The sequence below is a fragment of the Artemia franciscana genome, chromosome 12 (genome assembly GCF_032884065.1).
Source record: "Artemia franciscana chromosome 12, ASM3288406v1, whole genome shotgun sequence".
NCBI classification, from domain to species: Eukaryota; Metazoa; Arthropoda; class Branchiopoda; order Anostraca; family Artemiidae; genus Artemia; species Artemia franciscana.
In genome coordinates, this window is record NC_088874.1 from 25666641 (window position 1) to 25693613 (window position 26973).

At 34.6% G+C, this 26973-nt stretch overlaps 1 protein-coding gene across 2 annotated transcripts; it reads left to right on the forward strand.

Moving 5' to 3' along the window:
• Nucleotides 1-5173: 5173 nt before the first annotated feature.
• LOC136033920 (uncharacterized) lies at nt 5174-26958 on the forward strand. 2 transcript variants are annotated; one of them, XM_065714938.1, is made up of 3 exons: nt 5174-5299; nt 18808-19005; nt 24490-26958. In XM_065714938.1, exons 1-3 carry the CDS (start codon nt 5207-5209, stop codon nt 25228-25230), a joined length of 1032 nt encoding a protein of 343 aa, XP_065571010.1. In that variant the 5' UTR covers nt 5174-5206; the 3' UTR covers nt 25231-26958. The 2 variants fall into 2 exon arrangements, with proteins under 2 accessions (XP_065571010.1, XP_065571009.1); XM_065714937.1 differs by having other exon boundaries at nt 5175-5308.
• Nucleotides 26959-26973: the final 15 nt, after the last annotated feature.

Genomic DNA, 26973 nt, shown 5'->3' on the forward strand with positions numbered 1-26973 from the left:
TGAAGACGAAACTAATAATTTTGGCATTTAAGGCCCACCTTTAAAATGATATTAAGAGAACTGGCTTTTTAGGGGCTTTTTTTTCATTTTTAAATCATTGTAAATGCAAAAGTTAAACTTTAGCGTAAAAGCGAAAGGTGGATTAGAATGAGTGTGATAGAGAAAATGAATAGAAATGAAATATACATAAGATTTTTATGAAGCAGAAAACTACATTAGAACATAAAATAAGTATTCCATCTACATAATAAGAGGGTGGATATTTCCGAACATTTTACTATCTACCGTCTACAGTTGACTGGAAATGAAAAAAGCTAGTGCCCATTTTAATATTCAAAAGTGATTGGAAGGTAAAAAGCCCCTGACACCCATCATTTCCATAAGAACATACCTTCAAAATTTTGAGATAGCCATTTTGTTCAAGATAGTTAGACAATCCGAAAATTATGTCTTTGAGGATACACCTCCCTAGATCCCTCAGGGAAAGAGCTATAAGTTATACCTCGGTTGTATAATAGTTGTCTTATAAAAATTTTTAGTGGTCTTATAAAATTTGAAAGGGTTGTGTTCGATTGCAACTTGAAAGTTCTAGTGGCCTTTTTAATAGTTGTTAGTGATTTGAGGGCAACCTCTAATCATTAAAAACCCCGAAAACCCCATGCATATCATTCTTCCTAACCCCTCCAATGAAAATTTTGAAACAGTGATTTTCTTCAGCATAGTTTAAACGTCTTGTAACTAAGTCTTTAAGGAGGACGATCCTGTCCAAAGCTCTCAGGGAAAATATGTAAGTTATGCTCCTGGGTTTTGTAAAAACTCCATGTAAAGGGATGTCGTATACACTTCCGAAACTGCTGACAGGATTAGAAATCTAAAGTTCTAATGACATTTTAAAGATTCAAAGTGATGGAGGGTGATTAGCCCCCCCCCACGTCTAGACACCATTTTTCATAAATGCATCTGATAACAACTGGCACATCGCCATTTTGTTTGAAATAGCCCAAAGGGCATTTAACAATAACACCAGGGTTGAAATAACCCACCAGATCCCTGGGGCAAAAATTTATGTTATACCCTTTTTGCAAATAAGGCTCTTATGAAAGAAATGATTATATAAACTTCAGATCGGGAATTTCATTGGAAATCGTAAGTTCTCCTTTGTAAGAGTCAAAAATGATTTCAGGGCATTAAGTCGCTCCCCCTCTGCATCCATCATTTCCCAAAAATAACATTTTATCAAAAGTTTGAGACATCAATTTTGTCAACATTTAGTTTCAGTTAAAGATGACATTAGGGACAGTTAATTTCTTATATAGGGATTTTAGACAAAATGGTTTTAATAGTGTACTTCTTTTTTTGATTTGACTCTAGTTTCAGGAATAATGGGAGATTTTGTTTTTTACTATGGGACGAGATCGCTTTTTATTAGGTTGTTAGCAACCGCTGCGACCCAGATATCTAATTAAAACTCCAATCATTCTCTAAATTCTCTTAATTGGAATTGAAACCCCTATTATCTGCAGATAATGTCTTATTCTTTAAGTTTTTGGATTTATGTCTTAAAATATCAAAGTGTTTGTGTTAATTGACTGTAAGAATGAAGCTACAAGGCCCAATAGTAAACGAAACTCTAGAAACAAAATTTTATTATCAATGGATATGTCATCGACTGATCAGGTTGATTCCAAATATATAAGACTTTTTAGACTTAGTTTAATCCATAAATGGCTAAGAATCTGCAAAAATTTGCCTGGTTTTGAAAGAAGGAGGAAGCACGCACTAATAGTCAAAGATATTCAAATTAAAATCAAACCATTAGATCATGCGTATCAGAGAACCTTACAGTAGAGGGTTCAAGCCCCCACAAGTTTCTAAGTTTTGATTTGTAAATTCTTCCAAAACTCTTTGAAGATGTAATGTCCTTGCGTCTTTCACTTTCAATCGACATAACTGCTAAACTAATTAATCTTTCTGATTTATTGTTGATTTTAGATAGTTTTTATTTGTTTTAGATAGGAAAATGAATATTTCAGAACTTTCAAATTTTGTTTATTCTGATGGCAGCAAGGGGTCTTTACAAATGCGGAGCCCGATTGGCTCCAATCATTCCAATCGCTCTTTAGCCGACCCTGATTTTTAAAATCCTGAAGTTTGTGCTGTTTCATATATATTAGGTGAGAACACTAAGTTTCTTATGTATAAAGTTACAACTGAGCAATATATCGTGAGCACACTGAGTAAGGTAAAACATAAAAGAACAAAATCCTGAAAGGATGATTTTTATCTTGTTTTCTATCAATATTTTCATTTAAGCATTCACTATCTTAGAAATCCCTCTTAGGGTTGCCACCCCCCAGTCATCTATCACTATTTCTTGTAATTGTTTATCTTGCTGGGTGATTTTCTTCTAGCTAGTTATTTATGATTTTTGTTCTAAAACTAATTTTTTGTTCTAAAACAAAATTTTGAAAAAAAATAAAATCCTGATTTTTGTTCTAAAACTAGTGATGTCATCAAAATTGAGAAATTTTTCTCAATATAGCTCCTAGATTCATAATTCAATCGAATAAATCATACAAGAAGATAACTATTTAAGAAAATGCAAAATTGTGATTCACAACAGTTCTTAGTATATTCCAGATTTGCATTTACGCAAATATACTGCCTTTGAAACTTTTAACTTCCAACCATACATTCATAGCAGATATAGACCCCAGAGTGTTATCATCAAGATAGTAGGTGTAACTATTTAATCATTATATTGCAAAATTTTGTCTATATTTCCTATTTCACAACATTTGCTCGGGTTGAATTTTTGTCTTCGTATGAGTGTTTTTTCTCTGTAAAGTATCACTTCTAAATTAGATTTTCTTCTGTTGAAACCTTTGAAATAGGAATAATTGATGGATGAAAATACACCCTCTATATCTGCAAATAGAAGAGAATTGGAATCATTGAAATATAAGATACGATTTATACATTTAATATAATTTTCTAAATGAAAAAAGAAATCATTGAAAAAGAAAATAGCACTTGGTACTTTTTATAATAGGATTTGTAATATAATCGGATAGATTAAATCAATCGTAGTTTGACATCTAAAGCCGGTTGAGAGTAAGGAGTAGGGGCTTTCCGCCGAAAATGGTATAATTATTTTAATTTTTACCACTAATACTAAGAGACATGATCTTCTCTTACTAGGTTGCTAGCTTCCGCTAAAAACCAGATTTTTATTTTTTTTTTTCGTTTTAGTATATTTACCTCCAAATGTTATCTTTGTAAAACCAATTCTTTACTTAGAATTTTTACTTACATAGGTTAGATAAAACATTTAAATGAAAAAAAAACTGTATTATATTATTTTTTCGAAGGATAAGTGTGTCATATCATCACACATATAATGATTTATTTTTGTAAAAATTGCATTTTATTTTAATATTTCACTTAATATGGACTAGAGTTCATCTTTTGCAATAATTAGAGACAAACTTCCGAGAATCAGGCAATTAACTAAGTTGGATATGTGCCAGAGTTGGTTCTTCACTAGGTTTCAGCTATCTCTACAGCCATGATACGGATGAAACTTAGATAATCCCTATTTATTTATATATATAAAGATGTAGTGTCCGTTACATTACCATCTATATATATACAAATGTAGTTTCCGTTACATTACCGTTATTACCGTTACACGAGCTCAAAAAATTTAGGCTCTTTTTAAGTTTTGTTAAATTTCTTAAAATATAAAAACTGGTGATTGCACAAATATTTCAATATATTTTGACAATGGATTACAGCAAATCGAAAACCATAAAACAGAAAACCAAATGTTTGGAATTTAGTAGAAATTGTTGAAATTTAGAATGCTTGCTGCTCAAAGAAAATTTTAAAAGTGTCAATTAACGTCAAAAAGAAATTATTATTAAATTGCTTAAAATGTACAAAATTGCTGGGGCCCGAGTTTAATTTTGTTTGTTAATTTTTTGTTTTTTCTAGGCGTAATTGAATTGAGTCCACGGTCCTAGAACTTTGGAAGAGGGCTCATTTCAATGGAAACTAAATTTCTGGTGTCCTTTTTATTTAACCTAAACGATTGGACTGCTACAAGCCACCCCCCACCCTTCTACGTCCTTTTTTCCTCAAAAATGTTGTTAGATCAAAGGTGTCAGATAGCTGTTTTTGTAAAGCTTAGTTGAAAGGTTCCAAAACTATACCTTCAGATTTAACATGGCCCATGCTGCCCCTGAGGATAGGTTTGGGGATGAAAGTTTTCTAAGGATAATTTGCTAAGTATAATAAGGATGATGTACGATCTATGAAAACCAGCTCATTGCCACCAAGACAAATAACGGGTGACGGAATGCATTGGACTTGTTTTCTTTGGGCTATATATGTGTATATTTGGGGGCTTGCGTAAATTTTGGGTTATATTAAATTACCTCGACACCACTTAATGTGCAAATATACAGAGCAAATTATATTAGTATATAAACTAAAGTATTATATTTTCATCATATTTGGCTTATTTCATTAGGATTAACATAACTTTACTTCTTGGGTGTGTTCCTTATAAGTAACAAGTACCTCATTTTTTAAAGAAGTAACCTAACCTGTGCTTATCGAAATCTGTGAAGAGTGAGGCACATTTAATTCATGAAAATATAAAAGTGCCGTTTGCAAAATTGTCAATAGTGTCTCAATAATTATACTACCTCAAATAGAGGAAAAAAGAAAATAATTTTCGATAATTTTTGGGATAAAAACTGTGGTTTTGGGTCGATAAGAAAAAAAAATTAAAAAGCAAAATAATTATTTCGATTAGATCCCTAATAACCAATTTTCAGTGAGCGGGGTATAAGCCAAGGGTATTAGATAAGGAAAATGCAGGGAGGAAGCAGGGATTTTGTTTAAAAGATGCAAAAGGGTGCTTTTCAAAATTTCAAGGGTAATTTTCGCTTGAGAAAAAACAAAAGATATATCTAGATATTTTTCCAAACCTGGGGGTAATTTTACCCCCTTCCTGTAGATGCTTATGTATAAAATATAGTACGGATACAAAAAATCGATTAATTACAATCATAAAAAATTATAATTATAGTAATCTCTAGTCAATTATCAAGCGATTTACACGCTGGTTTAGGGATTTTTATTTTAATCTCTAGTAATTTTTTAACCCAGAGACAACCCTAATCTCCCTCGACGTGGAATGCATCCTGTTTTCAAAATGGAAGAAAGCATGGAAACTAGAATAATTAAGAAAGAAAGATTGGGAGGACTTTGGAGTTGTTTACCAGAAGAGGTTAGAGATGTGAAAAATTCTACTTTTGGCTATCTTGGAAAGGGGTTAGGCTAGGAAAATGAAACTTTCAGGGATGGGCCTACAGGGTAAGCTTGCCTATTTTGAAGTATCTAGGTTACCTCCGCTCCTTCTCCTCTAGAGGGTCCTGACCGTTGATGACATTTATAAATCTGTTATTTATAAAAACAAAACCTTGCAAAATAGATCTTTTGCTTAAATGATGTACAACATCATTGTTTTGTACTTAATTGTACATAGTTGTAAAACTTCGCTGAATTTACAGGGTTTTAATGATTACAAGGATAATTGATTACAATGATTACGTTAAACCTTTACAAGGTTAAGGCAAATGCTTTTCTTAAAATTTTTTCAAAAAACATTAATAAATTCTACTCAATTAGTAGGTAGGCTATTGCATTTTCAGAACTAGAGCCAAAGAAAAAGAAACTGCTAATTGAAAATTAAGGTAGAATGTTGTTCTTCATAATTTCAAGGTAAATTTATGACTGTCCATAGCCTATTATTGGCTTACCAATAAAGTGAACATACCACTTGATGCCTTTTTTATGCTCTTTACAAATATTATAATTGCCTCTATTGCAAATTCAAATTTAAGCACTTTATGATCTAACCTAAGCCTTATTATAAACAAATTTGTGGTAAATATTTAGTTTCATCACAAGATGTGTAAAGTGTGTATTACTACATATAGCAAGATTCTGATGATTTTATATTGTTTCTTTGTCAATATTAAAGAAGCACATCCATTTTTTAGCTTTCTAACCCCCCCCCGCCAATGAGATAAAAATGCATTAAGTGGGATTGCTTACAGGTAACATTACCTATAGAGCAAAGTGTATTAATCTAAAGCCCTGCAGGCAGTAGGACAAGGTCTATATTCTTTGTCTGTATGGTCTGTTTTCTCTGTCAAGGTCTATATCCAAAGTGATAAAATCAAAAAAAATATATTAATAAACCTCAGTAAAATTATGATAGTTCATATAACTGACATACCAATAAAGTGAACATACCACTCAAAGCCCTTTTTTATGTTCTTTACAAATATAAAAATTGCTTCTACTGAAAATTCAAATTTATGCACTTTTAACCTAACCAAAACTAACCCTTTTATAAATAATTTTAGCCCTGAGAAAATGTAGTATTATTTTTCAGAAAAGTGTATCAGAAAATACATTAATGTTTTGTAAAAAATAATTGATAACTCATAGGCTACTTTAATTGAAAATTTGTCATTTTTAAGAGTTCAAAAAATGCTTAAATTTGAATTTGCAGTAGAAGCAATTATTCTATTCTATCCATAAAGGATGAAAACGTATGTTTACAAATATTATATTTGATAATTATTTTGCTTTGGCAGTGGAGTATCTAAAGCTTTATCTTTCTTCAATTATTGTCATTTCTTTATTTAAGAGGTTTAGCACCTTTCAGATATTTGAAGTTCCTAGACTTATGTCTAAGCCAGATCCACCAGATCCCTATCTAGAGGGGAGCCATGCTAAGAATAATAATGCCATGTCTCCTTCTCAAGTCACTAAGCCTGCAAATAATGATAATGATAAAACTGAAAAGGCCACGGCTAGACAGCCATCAAGACCATCTACATCTAATGATGGCACAATGATTTCTGTGGGTTCACCTCAGTGGAGTGAACCAAACTGTCAATTACCAGATGATGAGAACCATCTGGCATGGGATGACTTCCAAGTTGTTCAAAAACTCAAGAAAAAGAATAACAAAAAGAGAAAGGTTGACGGTCCCAATCTTTCTGTACCAACAGATGAGTCAACAGCTCCAACCCCCAGTTATGAATTATCCATTCCAATGTTTGCTGTTGTAATCTCACCCATCCAGAAAAATACCAGTTTCAAACCCCAAAAATTTGAACCAAAAAAACATATTGACTTTTTGAGGATGAACATTTTCAAGAAGTTAAGAAAGGAATTTGACCTATTCAACAGAAATGGAGAAGCTGAAGTATTTGCCAATGATGCAGCTTATCTGATCTCTCTGCTGGACTTGACATATATTGGTAATATGGAAGTAACTTGTAAGCCAAAAGAACAACTAATTCAAAAAGAAACTAGACTGGTCATTTATAATATACCCAGTTTATATACAGACAATGACATCCAAGAAGGTCTTACTGATAGTTCCCTTTTATCTTACCCTCTGAAATCAATAACAAAACTAAAAAACAAGAAATGAAAACAATCTGTTAGTAGCAAGTAACTCTGTTCTTTGTGCATTTGAAGGAGATTATTCACCAGAAAAGTTATTCTTGTTTGGTGGATGAGTTGCCTTTAGACTCTAACATCAAACCTCCAACACCCACAATCTTAGTTGGTAATCAACTAAGAAACTTGACAAAATTTATTATTACCCAGGAGCTTATTTGATCATCAAATTATGACACACAAATGAAAAACGAACTATGTGAGAAAACACTAGTAAAGCACTTTCCAGAGTCATTGCTGAAAGAAGTTACAGATGAATTTAAGGAACTAATTGCTATTGTTGCAGCCAAAAATATTCAAGTTCCCAATGATTATAAAACAAACCCCCCAACTAATTAACAATGTTAGTGATATAGATAAACTGATAGTGTTACAGTGGAACGTATTTTCACTTAATAATACAAAAATGATGGAACTTGGCTTGTATATTAATGAAGAAAAAGTGGATGTAATTTGTCTCCAAGAAACACATTTAAATAATCTGAAAAAAGTGTCCATACCAGGATACAAATGCTATCGAAAAGATAGAGATTCTGGCAGAAAAGGGGGTAAAGTGCTCATTTTTATAGCTGAGAAAATAGTTCACTATCCATTACCATTAAAGCAACATGACCAGGAAATAGATGTGGTAGGAGTTTCAATCACTTTAAGCTCAGGAGACACTTTAATAATTAAATCTATGTATAACCCAAAGGGGGATACTGATATATATAATATTTTATCAACAGAAGCAGAGGGTCACAAGTCCTTTATTTTTGGTGACCTAAATGCTTATAGCCCTCATTGGGAAGACATTGAACAATCAAACTGAGCTGGGAAAAATGTTGAAAGATTACTGTTAGAAAATAATCATATAGCAGTTCTAACACCATATAATTTGCATACATATTATAATATAAAAAATAAAAAAATTTCAACCATTGATATTCAACTAGGTCCTGCTGCTGTTGTTGACCAGGTTTCATTTAGTAGAGTAACAGATCTACAAAGTGACCATTGTGCTATTAAGACTACAATCTCTAATATGACTCACCAAACTAAACCTGGAAAAAGGAAGTTTATCAACAAGAAAGGTAATTGGCCAATGTTCTGACAAATCCTGCAAGAAGCCAATTATAATTTACTTGAAGATTTTTCCCAAATTTATGATAAAGTAAAAATAGCCTACTTATCAAAATTATGATGTATGCTGCTCACAAAGCAATTCCCAAGACAAGCCCCAACACTTGGGCTCCGACTGGCAATAAGAGAATTAAAAATTGGTGGAATGAACTATGCTCTACTGCAGTGGAAGCTAAGAACATAGCAAAAAAGGCATTTCAAAGACATCCATCAGTGAGCACTGCAATTGAATATAAACGTAGCTCAGCAAAAGTAAAAAAAAACATGTTTACAGGCAAAAAGAGAGGCATGGGAAAAATTTATGACAAACATAGATCATCAAACTGCAGTATCTAAGATTCACCAATACGTAAACAAGATGAACGGCAAGAGAATGACACTTGACGATTGCAAATATGATATAAAACACCAGGGTCAACTAGTAACTTCTGATTTTCTAAAAGCTGATATTTTTGCAAATACATTCATGAAAAAACCTCTAGACACTGTTTTGCCAAATCCACCTGTATGTCCTCCCTTCCATAGTACAACATAAGAAGTTGTTAATATTACCTTTTTTGTTATCTGAGTTACAGACAGCTATTGAAAAATGCAACTTAAATTCAGCCCCAGGATATGATGAGATACACATCAAGTGGTTGATTGAAACACCTGACATTTTTCGAGCTAAACTCCTGGAAGTATGTAATAACGCATGGAGAGAAGGGAAATTTCCTACCCCTGGAAAATTGCACTTATTAACCCAATCGTCAAACCTGGAAAACCACCAGAAGATCCTGTATCTTACAGACCAATATCAGTTCTCCCCACAATGGGCAAAATATTTGAGCAAATGATTTTAAGGAGATTAGAATGGTTTGCAGAGGTAAATCAAATAATACCCCAATCTCAGACATGTTTTAGAAAGAGTCATAGTGCAATGGACAACATAACCAGAATAGATACAGATATGACAGATGCTTTACAGGAGGGCGAAGTTGGTATTGCTGTATTGTTTGATTGGACAGATGCATATGGGAATGTAAAATGCAAAAAGCTACGAGAAATTATGCATAATAAAAATTTTCCACCTCTGGTGATCTCAATTATAAAGGATTTATTATATGATTGTTCTTTTCAAATACAGATTAATGAAACACTGTCTGTAAGAAAGCAAGTTGAAGATGGTCTCCCACAAGGAACTGTCATAAGCCCTCTTTTATTTACATTATATATTTCTGAACTAAAACTTAGAAGCCAGTCAAAACATGGAGAATTTGCTGACGATCTTCTTGTGTGGAACAGACATAAGAATATAACTTTACTCCAAAACATCATACAGGAAGACATATATGATGTCTGCTTGTTTTTTAAAGCTTTTGGACTGCCCATTTCTATACCAAAAACAAAAGCAATTGTGTTCCATAAACGACAAGTAACCCCTCCCAAACCCTTAAGGATAGAGGAGAGTGAGATAGTCTATGAGCCATCAGTTTGGCTACTGGGCATGATTCTTGTTTAAAATGGCAACCATATTTAATGATGTTGAGAGTAACAATTTTAAAGCAGCTAACCATCCTAAAACAACTTGCAGGATCTAAATGGGGATCTTCACCAAAATTAATTATTGACTTTTACAAAACGTATATTCGATCTAAATTGGAATATGGTATTCAATTTCTTACAAACATTCCGGTTACTTTGTTTAATACCCTTGAGACACTCCAAAATTCAGCCATCAGAATTGCTTTGGGGCTCCACAAATTTACTGCAGTGGTTAAGCTCAAAGAACTTTCTGGACTACCTGCTCTGAAAGACAGGGCTACTATGCAGAGAAACTGCTACTTCACAAAAATACAAACATATGGCAAAATTCATGCAGTTTTTCCCTCCACTTTTGGAAATCCTGTTAAGCCCCAACACCTACTATCTTATTTTAGCCATTATCTAAAAGATTACCCAAATTGGAAAAGTGAACATGTGGATAGTTACCCTTTTCCAAAACCTCCACCATGGGAAATGGTGGCTCCTGAATGTCATCTTCAGTTAATTTCTAAAGACAAGTCACATTATTCAGATCAGTATGTCTGTCAAATCTTTGCTAATAAGATATCCTCACTCTCTCCTGAACATATTCTAGCCTTCACGGATGGTTCAGTAAAAGGATCAAGAGCAGGAGCAGGGGTGTGTATTCCTCATGTTTCCTTGAATATATCAGCAACTCTTCCATCCCACACTTCAATTCTATCATCAGAGTGATTTGCTATATATAAAGCACTAGAAACTATGGCCAGACAAAACCTTTCGTCAAAGAAAGTGTTAATCCTTACAGATTCAAATTCTGCAATTCAATTAATAAGAAAAATAAATTATGAGGCTGTTGATTCAGATTTAAAATTAATAAGAGATGATCTACAAAGATTAAATAAATGTGGTGTTTTTGTTTCGTTCCTGCATATTCCTATTCATAAAGGACTGATTCATAACGTGACTGCTGATAGGCTAGCAAATGAAGCAGCAAATATTTACCCCCAACCAGAATCAAGATTGGGGAACCTACGAGATAATATGAAATGCCGTGGACAAATAAAGTGTCTACCATTTCGAAATTCCCCATTTCGTTCTAGAGAAGACACAGTATGGTACTAATGACTGAAATCAGGATATCTTTTTCTGAATTCTGTCCAATTTCAATGGAATTTATATCATTCACCACTGTGCAGGTGGTGTTTAACAACAGAGGAAACTCCCCAACACATATTTTTTGATTGCCATATACTTGCACTCGAAACTAATAAGATTAAGATAATTAAAAAAAACTAAAGATTGAAGAAATGTTTGTCTCCATCATCAGCTTACAACTACCTCCTAATACTGAAAGGCAGATTTATATGGTGATGATCCAAATTATGAAAAAGACAATGGAAAACGAGCTAATTTATCAATGAAGATCTACTGTGCAGAAGAGAGTGAGAGTGAGTAGGAAGAGCCGTATTGGTACCAGCCAGCCTCTTGGCCTTAAACTGCTGGGGACAGGTAGCTCAAGTACTCGCACTTCCCACAAACCAAATAGAAGGGAACAGAGTATGAAAAAGAAGGATTGCTAGTGCCATCTCGAAGTCAAAGGGGTGAAAGGACTGTATGCAGTCTGTATACCCTCATACAAATTCTGGAATTGGAATTCTATTCATAAAGAACATAAAAAAGGTAAAAAGTGGTATATTCAGTTTATTGGTTGGCCAGTTATATGAACTGTCATAATTTTACCAAAACCTCAAACAAGGTTTATTAAATAAATATAGAATACAGACCTCACCCTGCTGCCTGCAGGGCTCATGGACTAATACAATTTGCTCTATAGGTGATATTACCTGTAAGAAAGTCCACTAAATACATTTTTAGTTTGCCCCATGGAGGAGGAGGGTCAACCAGAAATGGATGTGCTGCTAGATTTATAAGCATTTATATGTACTAGAGTATAGAAACTATGCTACTTTGCAGCATAGTTTCCAGTTTAGACAGCTTGTGACAAAACTTGACAAAAGTTAGCTCTACACTCTAGTTTATATTAATACTGTACTAATTATTGTGTTTCACAGCACTTGTCTTAGAATAAGTGCATCCAATGTCAACTGTGTCTGTCATTAGGGTATGTTGTTCTAATTGTAAGATCCTGTGTCAAAGATTAGACTACATTTTCAAAGATTTGTTTCAGATTTAAATGTGCAGCCAAGATTAGGCTCCTGTGTTGATACAATATTCAAGCTAATCACATACTTAATTTTTTTTTTACACCTCTAATGGTAGAACAATCCACTTTCTAAGTGTAATGATTAAGCTATGATTTAGCTAGTAAAGAGAAGATTAGCTAGCTGACCATTGGGTATCTTACCCTTATTAGCTTTTAACCAACTCTTTAACTATTAAATGTAAAAATCTAAAACTAAAAACTAATCTAAAAACTATCTAAAAACTAAAGTTACCTTTTGAGGCTTATATTTAGGCTGTATGTTCAGGTTTAGTTTATTTAGGCTGTATATTCATCCAACAACTACAAAAGTGAAACATGAGGAAATAGGTTTTTGCTCAGATAAATAACCTGATAAAAGTATGAAGTTGCCAAGTTACTGTACTAAAAGCACACTATTACCAGGCTGCAAAACAAATTCTCCAATCAGGTAGTCAGCCTATAGAATTCCCTTATTAAAGAGAGCACCCTGGGAAAAGAGATCATCTTCTGCTCAGATGTTCTCTTGAAGGAGGCAGGCAAAAAGGAATGGTTTAATTTGTGATAATTTTGTTCTCATTTTCCTGATGGTGCAATATCATATATAGTCATACAATATAGGCATATAGTCAATCAAACTAAAAACAAGACATTTTTAGTTTATGATATACAACATCTTTGAGTCAATTTGATTATAGTATTTTTATTATTATTTGCATTATTGACAATTTTAAGATATTGTTTTTTTCTAATCCAAATTTTAAGCATAATTACTCAGGTTAAAATGTATATCTTGGGTCTACATAGAATAATTGGTTTTATGTCAGAACAAAGCTATTGGTTCTATCAACCAACAGAACAGAAAACAAGCATATGTTATTAGGACTGCAAATGTCCAAAATGACTTCTTTGGAAAGAAGCGTACACTAAAAATCTAATGGTTTTATTTTTATTGTAAACAATAAGTAAAGTAAACATAATTTTTGTTACAGAAAATGATTGAAAAATAGAGTAACAAAACCATAAATGCTAACATTTTTATAGGCAGACCTGTTCCTAGGGTTGGTTGTGTGTTGGGCAAAATTAGTCGCAACAACTCCCACCCAATTTAAATAGATACAAAGAAAGCCAAATCAAATAGGACAGCCCCCTGAGTGACAGCATTCAGGGCAGCTGACCCAGTTGCCCCCCTACCCTTGGAACAGCCCTGCCCATAGGTCTATTTTATTCTGAGCAATAAAGCGCTTTTTAGCTACATTCCCATAGACCTGGCAGTGGTATATTCCCTTAGACCTGTCTCATGACAAAGAACAATAGCACTTCTTAGAAAAGTATAAAAAATTGCAATTAATAAAAGAAACAGTAAATAAACTAACAGGTATTGAAAATCTGAATGTTGATTGGAACCATAAACAATAAATTTCACAAGCTTATAATATAACAAAAACAAACAGATACATCATGATTAGCAATAAAGATACTCTTAGCAGTCCCCTTAAGGGGTACTAAGTAAAGAACACCTCTCTAAGATCATATATATTCTAGTTTTCCTTTTGAAAAGAGGTTTTAACCACAGCTGTTTTAAAAGCTGTAATATTGTTTGTTAAAACAGGATTGTTTAGCGACATATCCAATGATTTAGCCTTTTTGTCAGATTTCATGTTGCTACCAACACATCCCAATAATGCTATCAACTAGCCCAAGAACTAAGAATAATTGTTCTAATAATAATAGAATAATAATAATAATAATAATAGCAGAATAATAAGCAACATCTCTAAGAATAATAAGCAGCATCTTAGAATAATAGCTTTGTTGGGATGCTTGAACATGTACTGAATCACCTACTGCAAGTGGAGACAGTGCTTTAGCCTATCTGTCATAGTGAGACTTCTGCTGCTGCTGCCTCTCTGCATGGGAGTTCAGAAATTCCTTTTCTGGGACTACTTCCCTTTGTAAATGGTTGGTTGTGTGTGGTAGGATTGATTGTAGCTGGCGGTTCATCAGGAGTTGAGCTGGTGCAGCTAGGCCATCTACAGGTATGTTCCTGTACTCTAAGAGTCCCAGATAGGGGTTGTCACCATTTTCGGATGTCTTGTACATCAGGCTCTTGGCTGTCTGTACTGATTTCTTGATGTCTGTTAGATTGCGGATAGATTGAAATTGATGTGAGGTGCCTGAATCCCCATGCCTTTGCAAGTCCCTGGAATTCCGTTGAGGCATCCTGTCTACCATTATCAGATATGAATACCACTGGTATTCCATATTGAGCGAAAGGTTTTCAGTTTGGTAATCACTGCCTTTGACGTGAGGGTACTCAGTTTATCAAATTTGAAAAATTGACTGGGATAATCTGCAGTGATCAAAAAATTGGTTCTATTCCACTTGAAGAGGTCAGATGCAACCTTTTGCTATGTCAGAGGTGGGACAGAATGGTTGATCATGGGCTCTTTTTGGTTTAAAGGCATGTTTTTGGCAAAAGTTCTGCACTTCCAGACATACTACTTAATGTCTCTATTCAGACTTTGGCAGTAGACAAGCATGCATGTCCATTGCTTGGTTGTATCCACACCAAGGTGGGCAGCATGTAGTTGCGTCAGTATCTCAGGTTTTAAAGCTTGGGGTATCACAAGTCTCTCTCCTTTAAAGTGTTTATGCTGGATGCTCCAAAACATGACAATATTTGACTTGCATCTTTTCCTGCAGCTTGACCATCCATTTTCTATAGCCTCGAGGAATCCTTCAGTTAGGGGTCTTTGTTGGTTTCATCCTTGATTGCTGTTAACCTGCTATCACTCACAGGTGTGTTTGCTGATTTGGTGCACATAAATATGAAGTTCTTTATGTAGTTTTTCATCTATATTAGGTAGGTGCAGCCTGAACAGACCATCAGCCACAGGAATTTCTGATCCAGGTCAAAACTGCAAGTGGAGATTATAAGGCTGAAGGTGCAGCATGAATCTGGACTTGAGGAGGGGCTTCATCGACTGGCTTGGCAACTATTGTCTCCATTGGCTGAAGATTTGTTATGACTGTAACACGTCTTCCATACAAATAGTGTTGAAAATGTTTACAACCGTATACAACTCCTTTTCAAGTTGTGAGTATTTTTGTTCTGTCTTGTTCAGTGCCCGTGATGCATATGCTACCACTTCCCCATCAACATATTTGGTGTGTATTTTGCCAGGTAGTTCAGCATGTCTTAGAGAGTGAGGAGCTCTTTGTTTGTTTGGGGACTGGGCATTTGATGAATGGCTTTCTGTTTTTCCAGATCTGGCTTTATGCCTTTTGCTCCAGTGATGTGTCCAAAGTAGCAAACATTGTTAACACCAAACTGGCACTTGTCTCTGTTAAATCTCACCCCCTTTTGCAGCACTCACTCTAGGAGTGCTTTCTGACTCTCATTGTGCTCTTCCATGGTTCTACCAAATTCCAGAATGACCATTTTTCAACATGACCATTGAGTTAACCCACTCAGTAGGTTCAGTTACTTTTTTGATTATTCCATCCTTCTCCATCATATTATTAGCTCCTGTAAGAGTTTATTCTTTAATGCTTCAGGTACTCTTCTAGCAGGGTAGGTGGTAAGTACTAACCCATCCTTCAGATGAATATTGCACTCACCTTCCAGTCGACTGATTCCATCAAAGACTTATTTGCACTGATCTTGTATACACGCCTGGGGTTCTCCTGAGTTCACATTGAGGATCAGCTTAATTAAGTCCAAACTGATGCTAGATTGGTAGCTTATGATGGGAGCAGATGGTGAGTCAACAATATAGAATTTTTGCTTCACTGCAGAGCTGGTTTTGTGGCTACATTTTAGGTCACAGGTTCCAAGAACTGGTATCTCGGCACCACAGTAGCTAGTGAGTCTTTGGTTAGTTGACTAGAGTTTGGGTTTTGGGTTGAGCTGATCAAAGACTGATTTGGGAATGATGTTAGCTTGGGCCTCTGTATCCAGTTTTGAAGCCAACTGGAAGCTGATTGTTTAATATGAAAGTATGAATGGCTTTGTCTTTTCCATTGTCCTGATTGACGACGTCCAGGAATACTGTCTCATCTTCTTCTGGAGTTGCTACTGTTTGCTTGTTTTCTTCATCTATTACACTCACAGTCCTGCTTTAACAAAAAGTTTAGCAAAACGATTTAACTTCCTAAACTGTGAGCATATTTTACCTTTTGCTGGGCAAACATGTTTGGGCGTAGTATGCCCCACCTTAAAAGTAGCATTCTTTACTTTTTGGAACATTACTTACCAACTCTCTCTGACTTCAAAAGTTATTTTGAGGTGAGCTGCGTGTAACTGGATCTATTTCCTGCTTAAGTGGTATGAAGTCGCTTCCACCAAATGATTTTAACTAAGCCTGGGTCATCTCGTGGGTTCTGCATCTTGCAACAGCATTTTTTTAGTGTCAATGAGTCACCTTCAGCCAGTAGTTTCTCCCTGACTGCCTGGTTTTTGATTCCACAGACAATTCTATCCCGGATCATCTCATCGTGTTCCTTATGCATACATGGTTTAGCTAATGTCTAAGTCTGTAATGTACTTTTCGACACTTTAACCTTCCAACTGGTCCTGTTTTTGGAAGAGGAACCCTGCAAAGAAATTATTTTTCTTTGGACTGGCGTATTTCCAGAAGTGTTCTAGGAGAGGTTCTGTTTTGTGAGCTTTGACATCCTTAAGATCAAAGGTATTGTATATTTCTCTGTCATTTTCCCCAGTCCAGATCAGAAGATAAGCACACATGGAATTCTCAGTTCTTTCTGTAAGGGGTCTAATGAACATCAGCTGGACATGCTGTTCAAAGTGACTCCATTCTTCAGTAAGGGAGCCATCTTCCCAGTTTATGGTTGGTTGCTGGACCTCCATGGTGATTTATGGATCCCACTTCTGACACCATGCTATGCTTGTATTAATAAGGTTTATTGACCGAGGCTGACTATGAAATAAAGCAACGGATAAGAACAGCACAAGCATTACGTAAGCGAAGCATAGTATAGGCAAAGCAGGAAATAAAGAAGTAACATAGCAGAAATCAACCAACAGAAGAAATCATTTGAAGCCATTACTACCAGAAGTCTTGATTGTTCAGTTGTGGTGTATTGAAGTTTAAAAATATATATGCTAGGTTATGTGTTTCTGTGAAAGCTCCTACCCACAATGATTTTGTTATCTAAAAAACTTAAGTACCAGTTTGAAAGGAATCTGTCAGAGTGGGGTAATCCCCCCCCTCAAAAAAAAAGAAGAAAAAAAATATTGATTGATTTATGTAAAAGAAATGTATTTTCATTTACATTTTTAGGTTTTTGTTGGTTATATATTAAAGAAAAGCTACCAAAGGGATGGATGGGTAACAAAAATTGAATTATGCAGGAATTCTTTTCCTTCTGATTACCGCTGCTGATTTCGTTTTAAAATGAAAATGAATGTTCATTGAAAATCTTTTAGTAAATTATCTCTTTCATGTCAAATCCTCTATGTCTCTATTGAAAGTCTGTTCACCTGTTTGAGAAACATTGGTGAACCTGGGGTGAAGTATGTCCTTTTAAAATAGAAATCTCTTGAGTCTTAAAGTTAAAATGACAATTTTTATTATTATTGATTGACTGCCCTCTCCACTTTTGAATGCTAGTATCATTTATTTATTTTTGAGAGGGAGGTCTAAGTGTCCATAGTAAATACAAAGTTGGTGTCCATTTAAAAAAAAATACCTAAAATCTCTCTTTAAATTATGATGTCAGTGGCAGTACATTGATATTATTGCTGTTATGACTAGTATAATGAAGAAAATGATTTCAATTGTTATGATCACTGTTGGGGTTTATTTTTACTCACAGCCTCTCCCCCAAGCCAAAATTTGAGGTTGACTTGACCCCTCAACAGCTCACTAAAGTTTCAGCTTGATCTCCCTAGCTGTTCCTTTGATGCTGCTGATATTTTAGTTGGTGGATACCCTTGACTGAAGGATTTTTGGGTATTCATTGCAAGCAAATATAAAAAAACCCTTTGAATTTCAAGCCAAGGGGAGACCCAAGATGGAACCTTATCTTTTTATCCTATCAAAATCTTCAAATTTTACCCAGTCAAATGAGCCCTCTTTGATGTTTCTAGGGTCACCTTTTCCAGATAAATTGGGCAAAAGGAAAAATATATAAAAAGAAAACATCTAAAAGGTATATAGCTCTTTACTGTAAAAGTACTTAAAGAGGAATGAATGTACTGCTAGCAATAACACCACTTGTTGTGTTATTGCTAAATAGTGTATATAATATATGATTAAAATATGTGACGTTTTCAAATGTAAGTGGTAGGTGGCATAGATCGCTCACCTTTCTGAGGGCTAATTGTTAACATTCATTCAACAAAAAAAGTAAAGCGCCCATTGCATCCAAATTCTTTGTTGTAATATATACCATTCTAGGTTATATGCACATTCTATGAATACCTAAACTTCAGAGATGTACAAGCCGCCAGTCAGACATGTAGAAGCTGGTATGCAGCATTTATCAACAACAGTAAGATTCATAACAATGTTGAATTTGTAATCCACCAAAACCATAGTCAGGCTCTTGTGGCCTTATCAAGATATCCTAGTCGCTGCAAAAGGATTACAATTGAGGTAAAGTACTTTAATTGGAAGTTTTACTGGACATATAACACAGGACAATAGTGGAGTAATCCCCTTTAAGGATTGGCCAAAAATCCTTCTCTCCTAAACTCTAGAACTGGTTCAGGACAGAAACTTATGCTGTTTTACACTATATGCAGTTTTTTGTAGTAAACCTACTAAAAAAGGTGTTTTTTGAAATTAAGAGGGGTTGGGTAACCTCTATTTGTGCTCTTTCAAATAAGTTTGAATATTTTTATATGCAAGTTTGATGTAGAAATCTGAAAATAAAGCACTATATTTCAAACTGAGCTTGCTTGAGTTTATTGGAGAATAAAATTGTATTGTATAATCTATTGATATCATGGCTCGTCAATGATATTAGTTTCATTTTCTCAGGTTACCTAAGAATTTTTCCTGCTCCTAATCCTGTTTTGCTGTCAGTTCAGAATTCGACTAACTTAGGAAAATATCGACTCAGTTTATTTGAAACATATTTTCAAAAACTGGTTGCATAAACTGCTAAGCAGTTATTTTTGTTCGTCGTAAGTTTCAAATTTGCTCTTTACTTCCCTCAGAAAAACTAGGTTAAAAAAAGTTTTTTCACGTAAAAAAAAGCACAAAATTAGCCACTATAAAAAGATCCTTTCCCACCTGACGAGCCGTTTTCGTTGCTCTACAAATTCTTGTATACCATAGTTAGTTTTAAAATGTTCCCCGTTTGTTATATGCTTAGTGATTAATGATTTATGAAAAAATAATAATGATAGAGGATTAATGATTAAAAAAAAAATTGGTTTACAGGGGAAAATTACCAAAGGAGGATTGTTCATCGGACTCTAAGGGCGTTCGACCCTGGAGACGACGATGGTATCCGATTTTTTCTTCCTACCTTATCTACCTCTGACAAAATACCCAAAGTACATGTTTTGGGTTCCATGTGAGACATTGAGATGGTGTTATCCCATCATTAGGTTAAATTTTAAAAATAAGATGCAATAAAATTTGTGGTCAAATAATCCCTTAAATAGCTCTCAATGATGTTCCAGTACCCCACGAGCAGTGACGAAAAAGAGGGCACATGACTTCCCTCAGTAAAGTGATTTTCAATGTTGTTCAAGGTGGGGAACTGTAATTTACCTATATTGAGTTTTGCTCAATGGCAATTCTAGTGCTGCACTTTTCAATCCATAGTTTTTGATGGGTTTCAGGCTCTTTTAATATTCATGTGAAGTTGTTTTCAAAATAACATTTTGCTATTCAAAAATAATCCAAGTAATAGCTATCACGTCTGAATCAGCTACAAATGAAAACAGTTATTTTGTAGTAAACCTACTAAAAAGGGTGTTCTTTGATATTAAGAGGGGTTAGGTACATTCCCCCTACTAATTGAGACCACTAGCTCTAGAAGACTGCAGACAAAATATCAAATTCATTGGAAAACTTACAGTTTTACGCTAAAATTGGTATGGAAAATACGTAAATAAAAAGAAAATTTAGGGTTCAAAATTTAACTGTGGCCTATTCTATTCTTGGAAAAAGTAAATAATTCAAGGAAATTTCTCAATTGTCATATTAACTTTGATTTATGTTCATTTTGTATAACCCCTTCTTGTGCAACTTGTCTTAAAAGCCATAGCAAGTCATATAAGTTAATTTAAAATTTACTATGCCAGAAAGAGGGAAGGAGGGGTTCAACTCACAGAACCAAGTTTAAGGTTTACTTGAAAATGAAAAAAAAAAAAAAAAAGAAAATGTAATGATAGTTTTGATACAACCACCCTCTGAAAAATAAAAATTCTTTTTAAAGTTTTGACCTGCTTAGATCGTTTTGTGGCCAAAAATGTCAATATACCAATTTTAAGAAAAAAAAAAAAAAAAACAATTATGTAGCCAATTTCGAGGCTGGACCCTGACACTTGGCAAGTTGCAGGCTTGCATATATTGATTCTTGTTAAAAGTAGCGATCTCCAATCAAATCACATTTATTTGCTACTCTTTCCTTGGGAAAATGGAGGGCTTGCTAGGGAATACATATAAGGTTGAAGGTTCCCAATGACTTTCAATCAAAAGTTGCGTAATTTATGGTATATTTATAGGTTTGTGCTAGGTTTTACGCCACGTTTTGTTGGCGTTGAAGATTTTGACAGTGTTGTTCTTCTAACGTATTATTTTTTCTCACTTTTATTTTTCGCTTGTTCTGATTTTCGTTGTTGCTTGTCTTCTAACAGCACAACTCTAAGTTCTTCACTTCACTTTTATAACGTTCTGATCCTTGCTTTCTTGCTATCGCTTGTTATACTGGCTGCCACTTATCTTCTATTCTCATATTTCTTTGTTCTTGCTGTGGCATATCTTTTTAGGCGCCTATTTGTTTGTTCTTCACTTTCATTTTTAATTCTCTCTACTCCTTGTTGTTGCATGTCTTGTAACCGCATATTTCTTTGTACTTCACTTTTGTTTTTGAATCGTGTTAGTTCTTGCTGCTGTTTATCTTTGAACCGAATTGTTCTTGCTGCCGCAAGTATTCTGACTGTATAATTCTTTGTTCATCATTTTCGTTTGTCATTACTTTATTGACGTTTTTTCATACTATTTACCTTTGCTACTCATAAATATGACTTTAATCTTACGGTTTTTCTTGTCAATCATATGTATCTTGTGTTATTTTGCCTGAATCATAGACACTAAAAAAGATACAACCACTACAGAGGCAAAGGCTCTTAACGAATCTCCTTAAACTCGTTACTTAAATATATCGTTTTTTTAGGCCAGTATATCCAAAATTGTCAATTTTTTTATAAATACCCAATTATTGCTCGTTTAACGAGATAAAATATATATAGATATTTTGAATAATATCAGATATATAGTAATAATTTTGAATTCACCAAGTTAAAAAGAGAAATTTTTTAAAATAAATTTTGTTTTCAGTATATTGCTAATTATACTCTTGTTTTAAGAAGACGTGGGGGGCGTCTGTACTTCTTGTCTTAGTTTTTGTTCGTTTTTAGTTTGACTCGGTTATTTATTGTAATTTCTCTTCCTTTTGGCTTTATTTGTTATGTAATTTGTGTTAGTTTTACGCTTGGAAAATTATTTTACTTTATTACAGGGCTTTTTTGTAAGGTTCCTCTTGACGTTTTTTTGAAAAACATCATCTATTGAACATATTTTGAAATTATTTTCTGTTCATTTTTTATTGACGTAGTCTTTTTTATTGCTTAAAAACCTATTCTAAACCTTTTTGTTGTTTCTTTTCTTTAAGAATCCATATTTTGGCATATTTTGGCTTACTATTTGGACAACTATTTTTGACAATTATCAGTAATATCCGCCATTTAAAAATCTGGAGTCACATAATATCCTTTGATTTAGTCTTACATTTTGAGTTTCCATGAAAAATGAAACATAATACCCTTTCTAAAATGTTGTATCCATGGTATTTCAACCTGGATGCACTTTCATGATTTGATTTAGTGCAATCGTAAGAGCAGAAGTAGTAATAGTTGTACACTTGAGAGTTTCAACTTAATACCCTCAGTCGCTCTTGAGACATTGGTGAGGCATCTTAGTGATAACCAGAATACACATATTGCTTTTTGATTCACTTTTAAAGCACATAAACTTTCTTTGAAAGTTTCAACTTTATACTCTATACAGCTCCTAAGATATCTCGCCTGTATATCTTGACAATGAGGAATGCACTTCGCCCTCACTGTTCTCTGACAGTTTAAATAATACCTTTAGCATTAGCAATGATAGTACGTATAGTAGCAGAAGTTATATTTAGAGCAATAGGAGTAGTATTAGAGATACCAGTGGTAGTGTCAGTAGTAAGCAGTAATAGTGTTTGTTTGTGCCCTTGGGTGTAGGTCAACATTCCTCCCTCATCTCTTGATAGTTTCAACTTAACAATTTAAGCCTCTCTTGTAATGGTACTTTTACTTCCTGTTTTTTTTTTTATCTAGTTCAATATCCTCTCAAAATTCCCTGAAAGTTCTATATTAATACCATTAGGCCAATATCAGCTTCCCCCTTATTATTTCATGAAACTTTTACCATAATATCCACAGTATAAGCTGTAGTCGCAATAGAATTAGTTGTTGTTTTATCAGTCAGAAGGGCTCTTACTGATGCATGGGGCTTTTCCTTCTCAGTACCCATTTCGCATGTAATTTGTTTTGCGGTAATAAGAGCTGAAGGAAAGCCATTGTCCTGATATTTCTTAAGCTAAGTAAATAACCATTCAACTTGCTATGCTGCTATGTCAAGCTGTATGTCAGCGGCTTTAACGTTTTGCTGATGGTATTTACAGCAAACAGGATGTCATACCAAACAACTGTAGCCAGAATAAACTCAATATTCCCTTGGTTATTGTTAGCTAACGAGTCCGCTTTGCTTCTTACTTTGGAAGGTTTTTTCTCGTCAGCCACTGTCAAAAGTGCTTCTTTCATATTATTTGGTTGATATTTTAGTGCCTTTACGCTTTCCACGCGCTAACGTGTTGTAACCAAATTATACAGAATAACCGATCTAAGAACTCTCCGCAGACAAAAGTTAAAAATCATCTTATCACCCTAGCTGACCGTTCCACGGTTTTTTCTGTAAAGCCCCTTGCGGAGTCCCAAAATCACTCACGTGATTGTAATTCGTAACATTTTTGGCGCTGTCAGCGCGGGACCCCGATAGACCTGGGACCAGTCGCGGTCCCACCACCTGTCACTCCCAGAGATTAGCTTTGGTAGAAGCAGTAGTTGTTATAGCAGTACTAGTAGTAGTGGCAGTAGAATTAGTACGAGTAGCAGTAGTAGCTTGCACCTATTGCCAGTTGTATTGGTTCAACACATCCGGACGTCGCCTCTTATTGCTGCCATCTACGTTCCTTTAGTCAATTTGTTTACTATGTTCCTCCCAGTGCCTCTACATGTCTCTTTACCCCCTATATTTAGCCAATACAGGTGCTACAATCGCTCCATTTCTCAATTTGTCATTTCCGGCAGATGCTACTGGTGCAATTTAAAAAAAGACCTCTAATATTTTTTCTTTACGAAATATTTGACTGCCTTAGGATTGATATCTGAGTCCCACTCATAAATAGATGAGACGCTAACTAGAATAGCTGTCAATCCGTTGTTATGGAATTGCTCTAAGTAATAAATTTCAAAGGTTTTTAAAAGTTTTAGCATAGAATTATGCAAGATCGGATTACATCTACGATTATTTTTCCAAGTAAAGTGCAGTTTAGTTTCAGTTTTTAAATTAATAAATTGTAGAGGCTGTCCTTTGCAAGCTTTTTTTCTTATATGTATAATGTCAGGTCAATCATTTTAGATTCAACTAGTCTAAAATAAATGGAAGGAAAATTGAATTTTCTATGTTACTGTAAATTTTTGCTAACCGTAATTTGTTCGGACTGTTTTGAATTGAACCTTCTCTGTTAGATGTTTTTCATCTTCAGTGTCCTACCTTGTCTAATTTTTTCTCTATGTGTAGGACTTCGGTCTGGATACTACAGAAACAGAATGGGAACAAGTATTGGATTGTTGGAAGCTTTTTTCAGATCACGTAAATCATCTAAGGTTCTACAAGTGTAAAATAACTGAAAGACAAATTGAGAGTTTCCTTTGTTCCTGTATTTCCTTAGTGAGCCTCACTGTGGATTGTTGTGATCGTGTTGATAGTGACACGGATTCAGATTGTGATTTAATAAACTTGGTAAGCGTAACTCATCTAGAAATAAAGGATACTGATAATGAGTATAGTCCTTATTCCACTGATAAATCACTAATAAAATTGACCAATTTCATGACAAACCTAGTTCACCTTTCTCTGTCTTTGACGGGCGGTGATAGCGTACCTGAATATGACGTAGAAGGTCGACTGCTACCTAGACCCAAATACAACCTAGTACGACGTATAGTTGAACCGAAATTTGCCACCATCGTTTCACTTTGTGTTGATCAAAACTGTATTAGCAAAGATCAATTGGTTTGTTTGTTAAAAGTACCAGATTTGCGACTAACATCATTGAACCTATATCAGTATGGCCTTGTTGATGACGCTGTAATCAACGCAATCGCTACTCACCAAACCGAAATAGTCCATCTATTTATTAACATCTGGTATATTTCTACTGAACATTTCGACTTGCTCTGTCGTCACTTGGAAAAATTAGTAACAATCCATTTCTATGGTTCCTATGACAGAGAAGTCTTTTTTCCTTTCCCCATGTAGTACTACTGAGATTTCTAGTATTATTTCTCAACTTCCAAGTAGTTGTTCAGTTGATAGTTTTGGTTTGAGTAATAATGTCCTTAAAAAAATCAGTCAGTTCGTTTCTCATCCCATCTCACACATAACTAACCTCTCTCTTTCTTCTGGTGTTTTTCCTCATTTATTTAAAGTTGCTACCATTGTACCCTTGCATAAAAAAGGTGATTCTTCTCTAATTTCAAATTACAGACCTATTTCTCTTCTTCCCGTCATCTCAAAGGTTGTTGAAAAAGTAGTGTATCGTCGACTCTCTTCATTTGTATTTAGTACTAATTCGACTGCTGGAAATCCTCTCATCACTAACCATCAGTATGGTTTTCGTCCCTCATTCTCTACCTTGCACGCACTTTCTGATGCAACTGAGTTTGTGCGTGTTAATCTGGACAAGGGCTTGTGTGTTTTGGGTCTATTTCTCGACTTTTCTAAGGCCTTTGATATGGTTGACCACAATGTTCTTCTGTCTAAACTATCTTTATTTGGAGTGCATGGAGTCCCACTAGAATGGTTTAGGTCCTACCTCTCAGAGAGATCTCAGTATGTTTTGGTTAACTGTACTTCTTCCTCTACTTTGCCTGTATTGAAAGGTGTCCCACAAGGCTCTGTGCTTGGACCACTTTTATTTCTAATTTACATCAATGATCTTGTTGATGGTCTTCATCCCCATGTTCACCCTGTTCTTTTTGCTGATGACAGTAACTTTTTCATTGCTGCGGTGGACCTGCCATCTGCCACTTCTATGGCTCAAGGTCTTCTTGATAAAGTAAAGGATTGGTGCTGGTCAAATGGTATGGCTCTTAACAGCCGAAAGAGTGCCATTGTCAACTTCAGGACCCCTTACCGTATGCGAGACGTACAGGAGCCAATCACCCTGACTTTTGGGAATGATATTATACCACAAGCTACTGTGGTGAAATTTCTTGGTGTGTATCTTGACTGTTTTCTTTCTTTCAAACCGCATATAACTCACACCCGTTCCTTAATCCTCCGCCAGTCTTCAATGTTGCACCGGATTAACTCATTTCTTCCTCCTGATATTATGGTTTCTCTTTATTATGCTTTTATTTATCCTTACCTTTCTTATTGCTGCTCTGTCTGGGGTAATACTAATAAATCTCTTCTCTGCTCACTTCAAAGAGCCCAAAATAGGGCAGTGAAGGCTACTTTTCTTCTCCCTCGGCTTTACCCTTCCTCTGATCTTTATAATGATACTGGAATAGCTCCGCTGGATCATATTATAGGTAAAAGTACTCTTTATTTTGCGCATTCTGCTTTTCTAGGTACTCTCCCACCGCCCCTACAGCAGTTTTTCTCACGGACAGGCTCAGGTAGGTACTTTTCTTCTTTACGTAATTCTCCTCGACGATTTATTTTACCAAAACGATCTTCTACAGCAGGCCAGAGGTCTCCAGTATATCAATCAATTCTATTATGGAACTCCATCCCTTCGGATGTCCGTCTTTTTCTTTCTGCAAAGGCATTATTTCGTCGGGTATTTCCAATTCAATAATTTTTCTCTCTTTATTAATCCTTTCCTAATTTGTATGTCTCTTCTCTTCTTTTAAAATCATTTTCAGCTATTTGTTAAATCTCCTTCTAAATCTTCTATCTGTTAAATATCCTATCTATTCAATGTCCTTGTCTTGTTCCAGTGTTTTTTTTTTTTTTTTTTTTTTTTTTTTTTTTTTTTTTTTTTTTTTTTTTTTT

What these genes read in the sequence shown, in the direction of transcription:
- LOC136033920 (XM_065714937.1), top strand. Translation starts at nt 5,207, where the DNA reads ATGCATCCTGTTTTCAAAATGGAAGAAAGCATGGAAACTAGAATAATT. An exon ending in TACCAGAAGAGGTTAGAGAT is followed by an intron (nt 5,309 to 18,807) that starts GTGAAAAATTCT and finishes ATACCATTCTAG; the next exon opens with GTTATATGCACATTCTATGA. An exon ending in GCAAAAGGATTACAATTGAG is followed by an intron (nt 19,006 to 24,489) that starts GTAAAGTACTTT and finishes CTCTATGTGTAG; the next exon opens with GACTTCGGTCTGGATACTAC.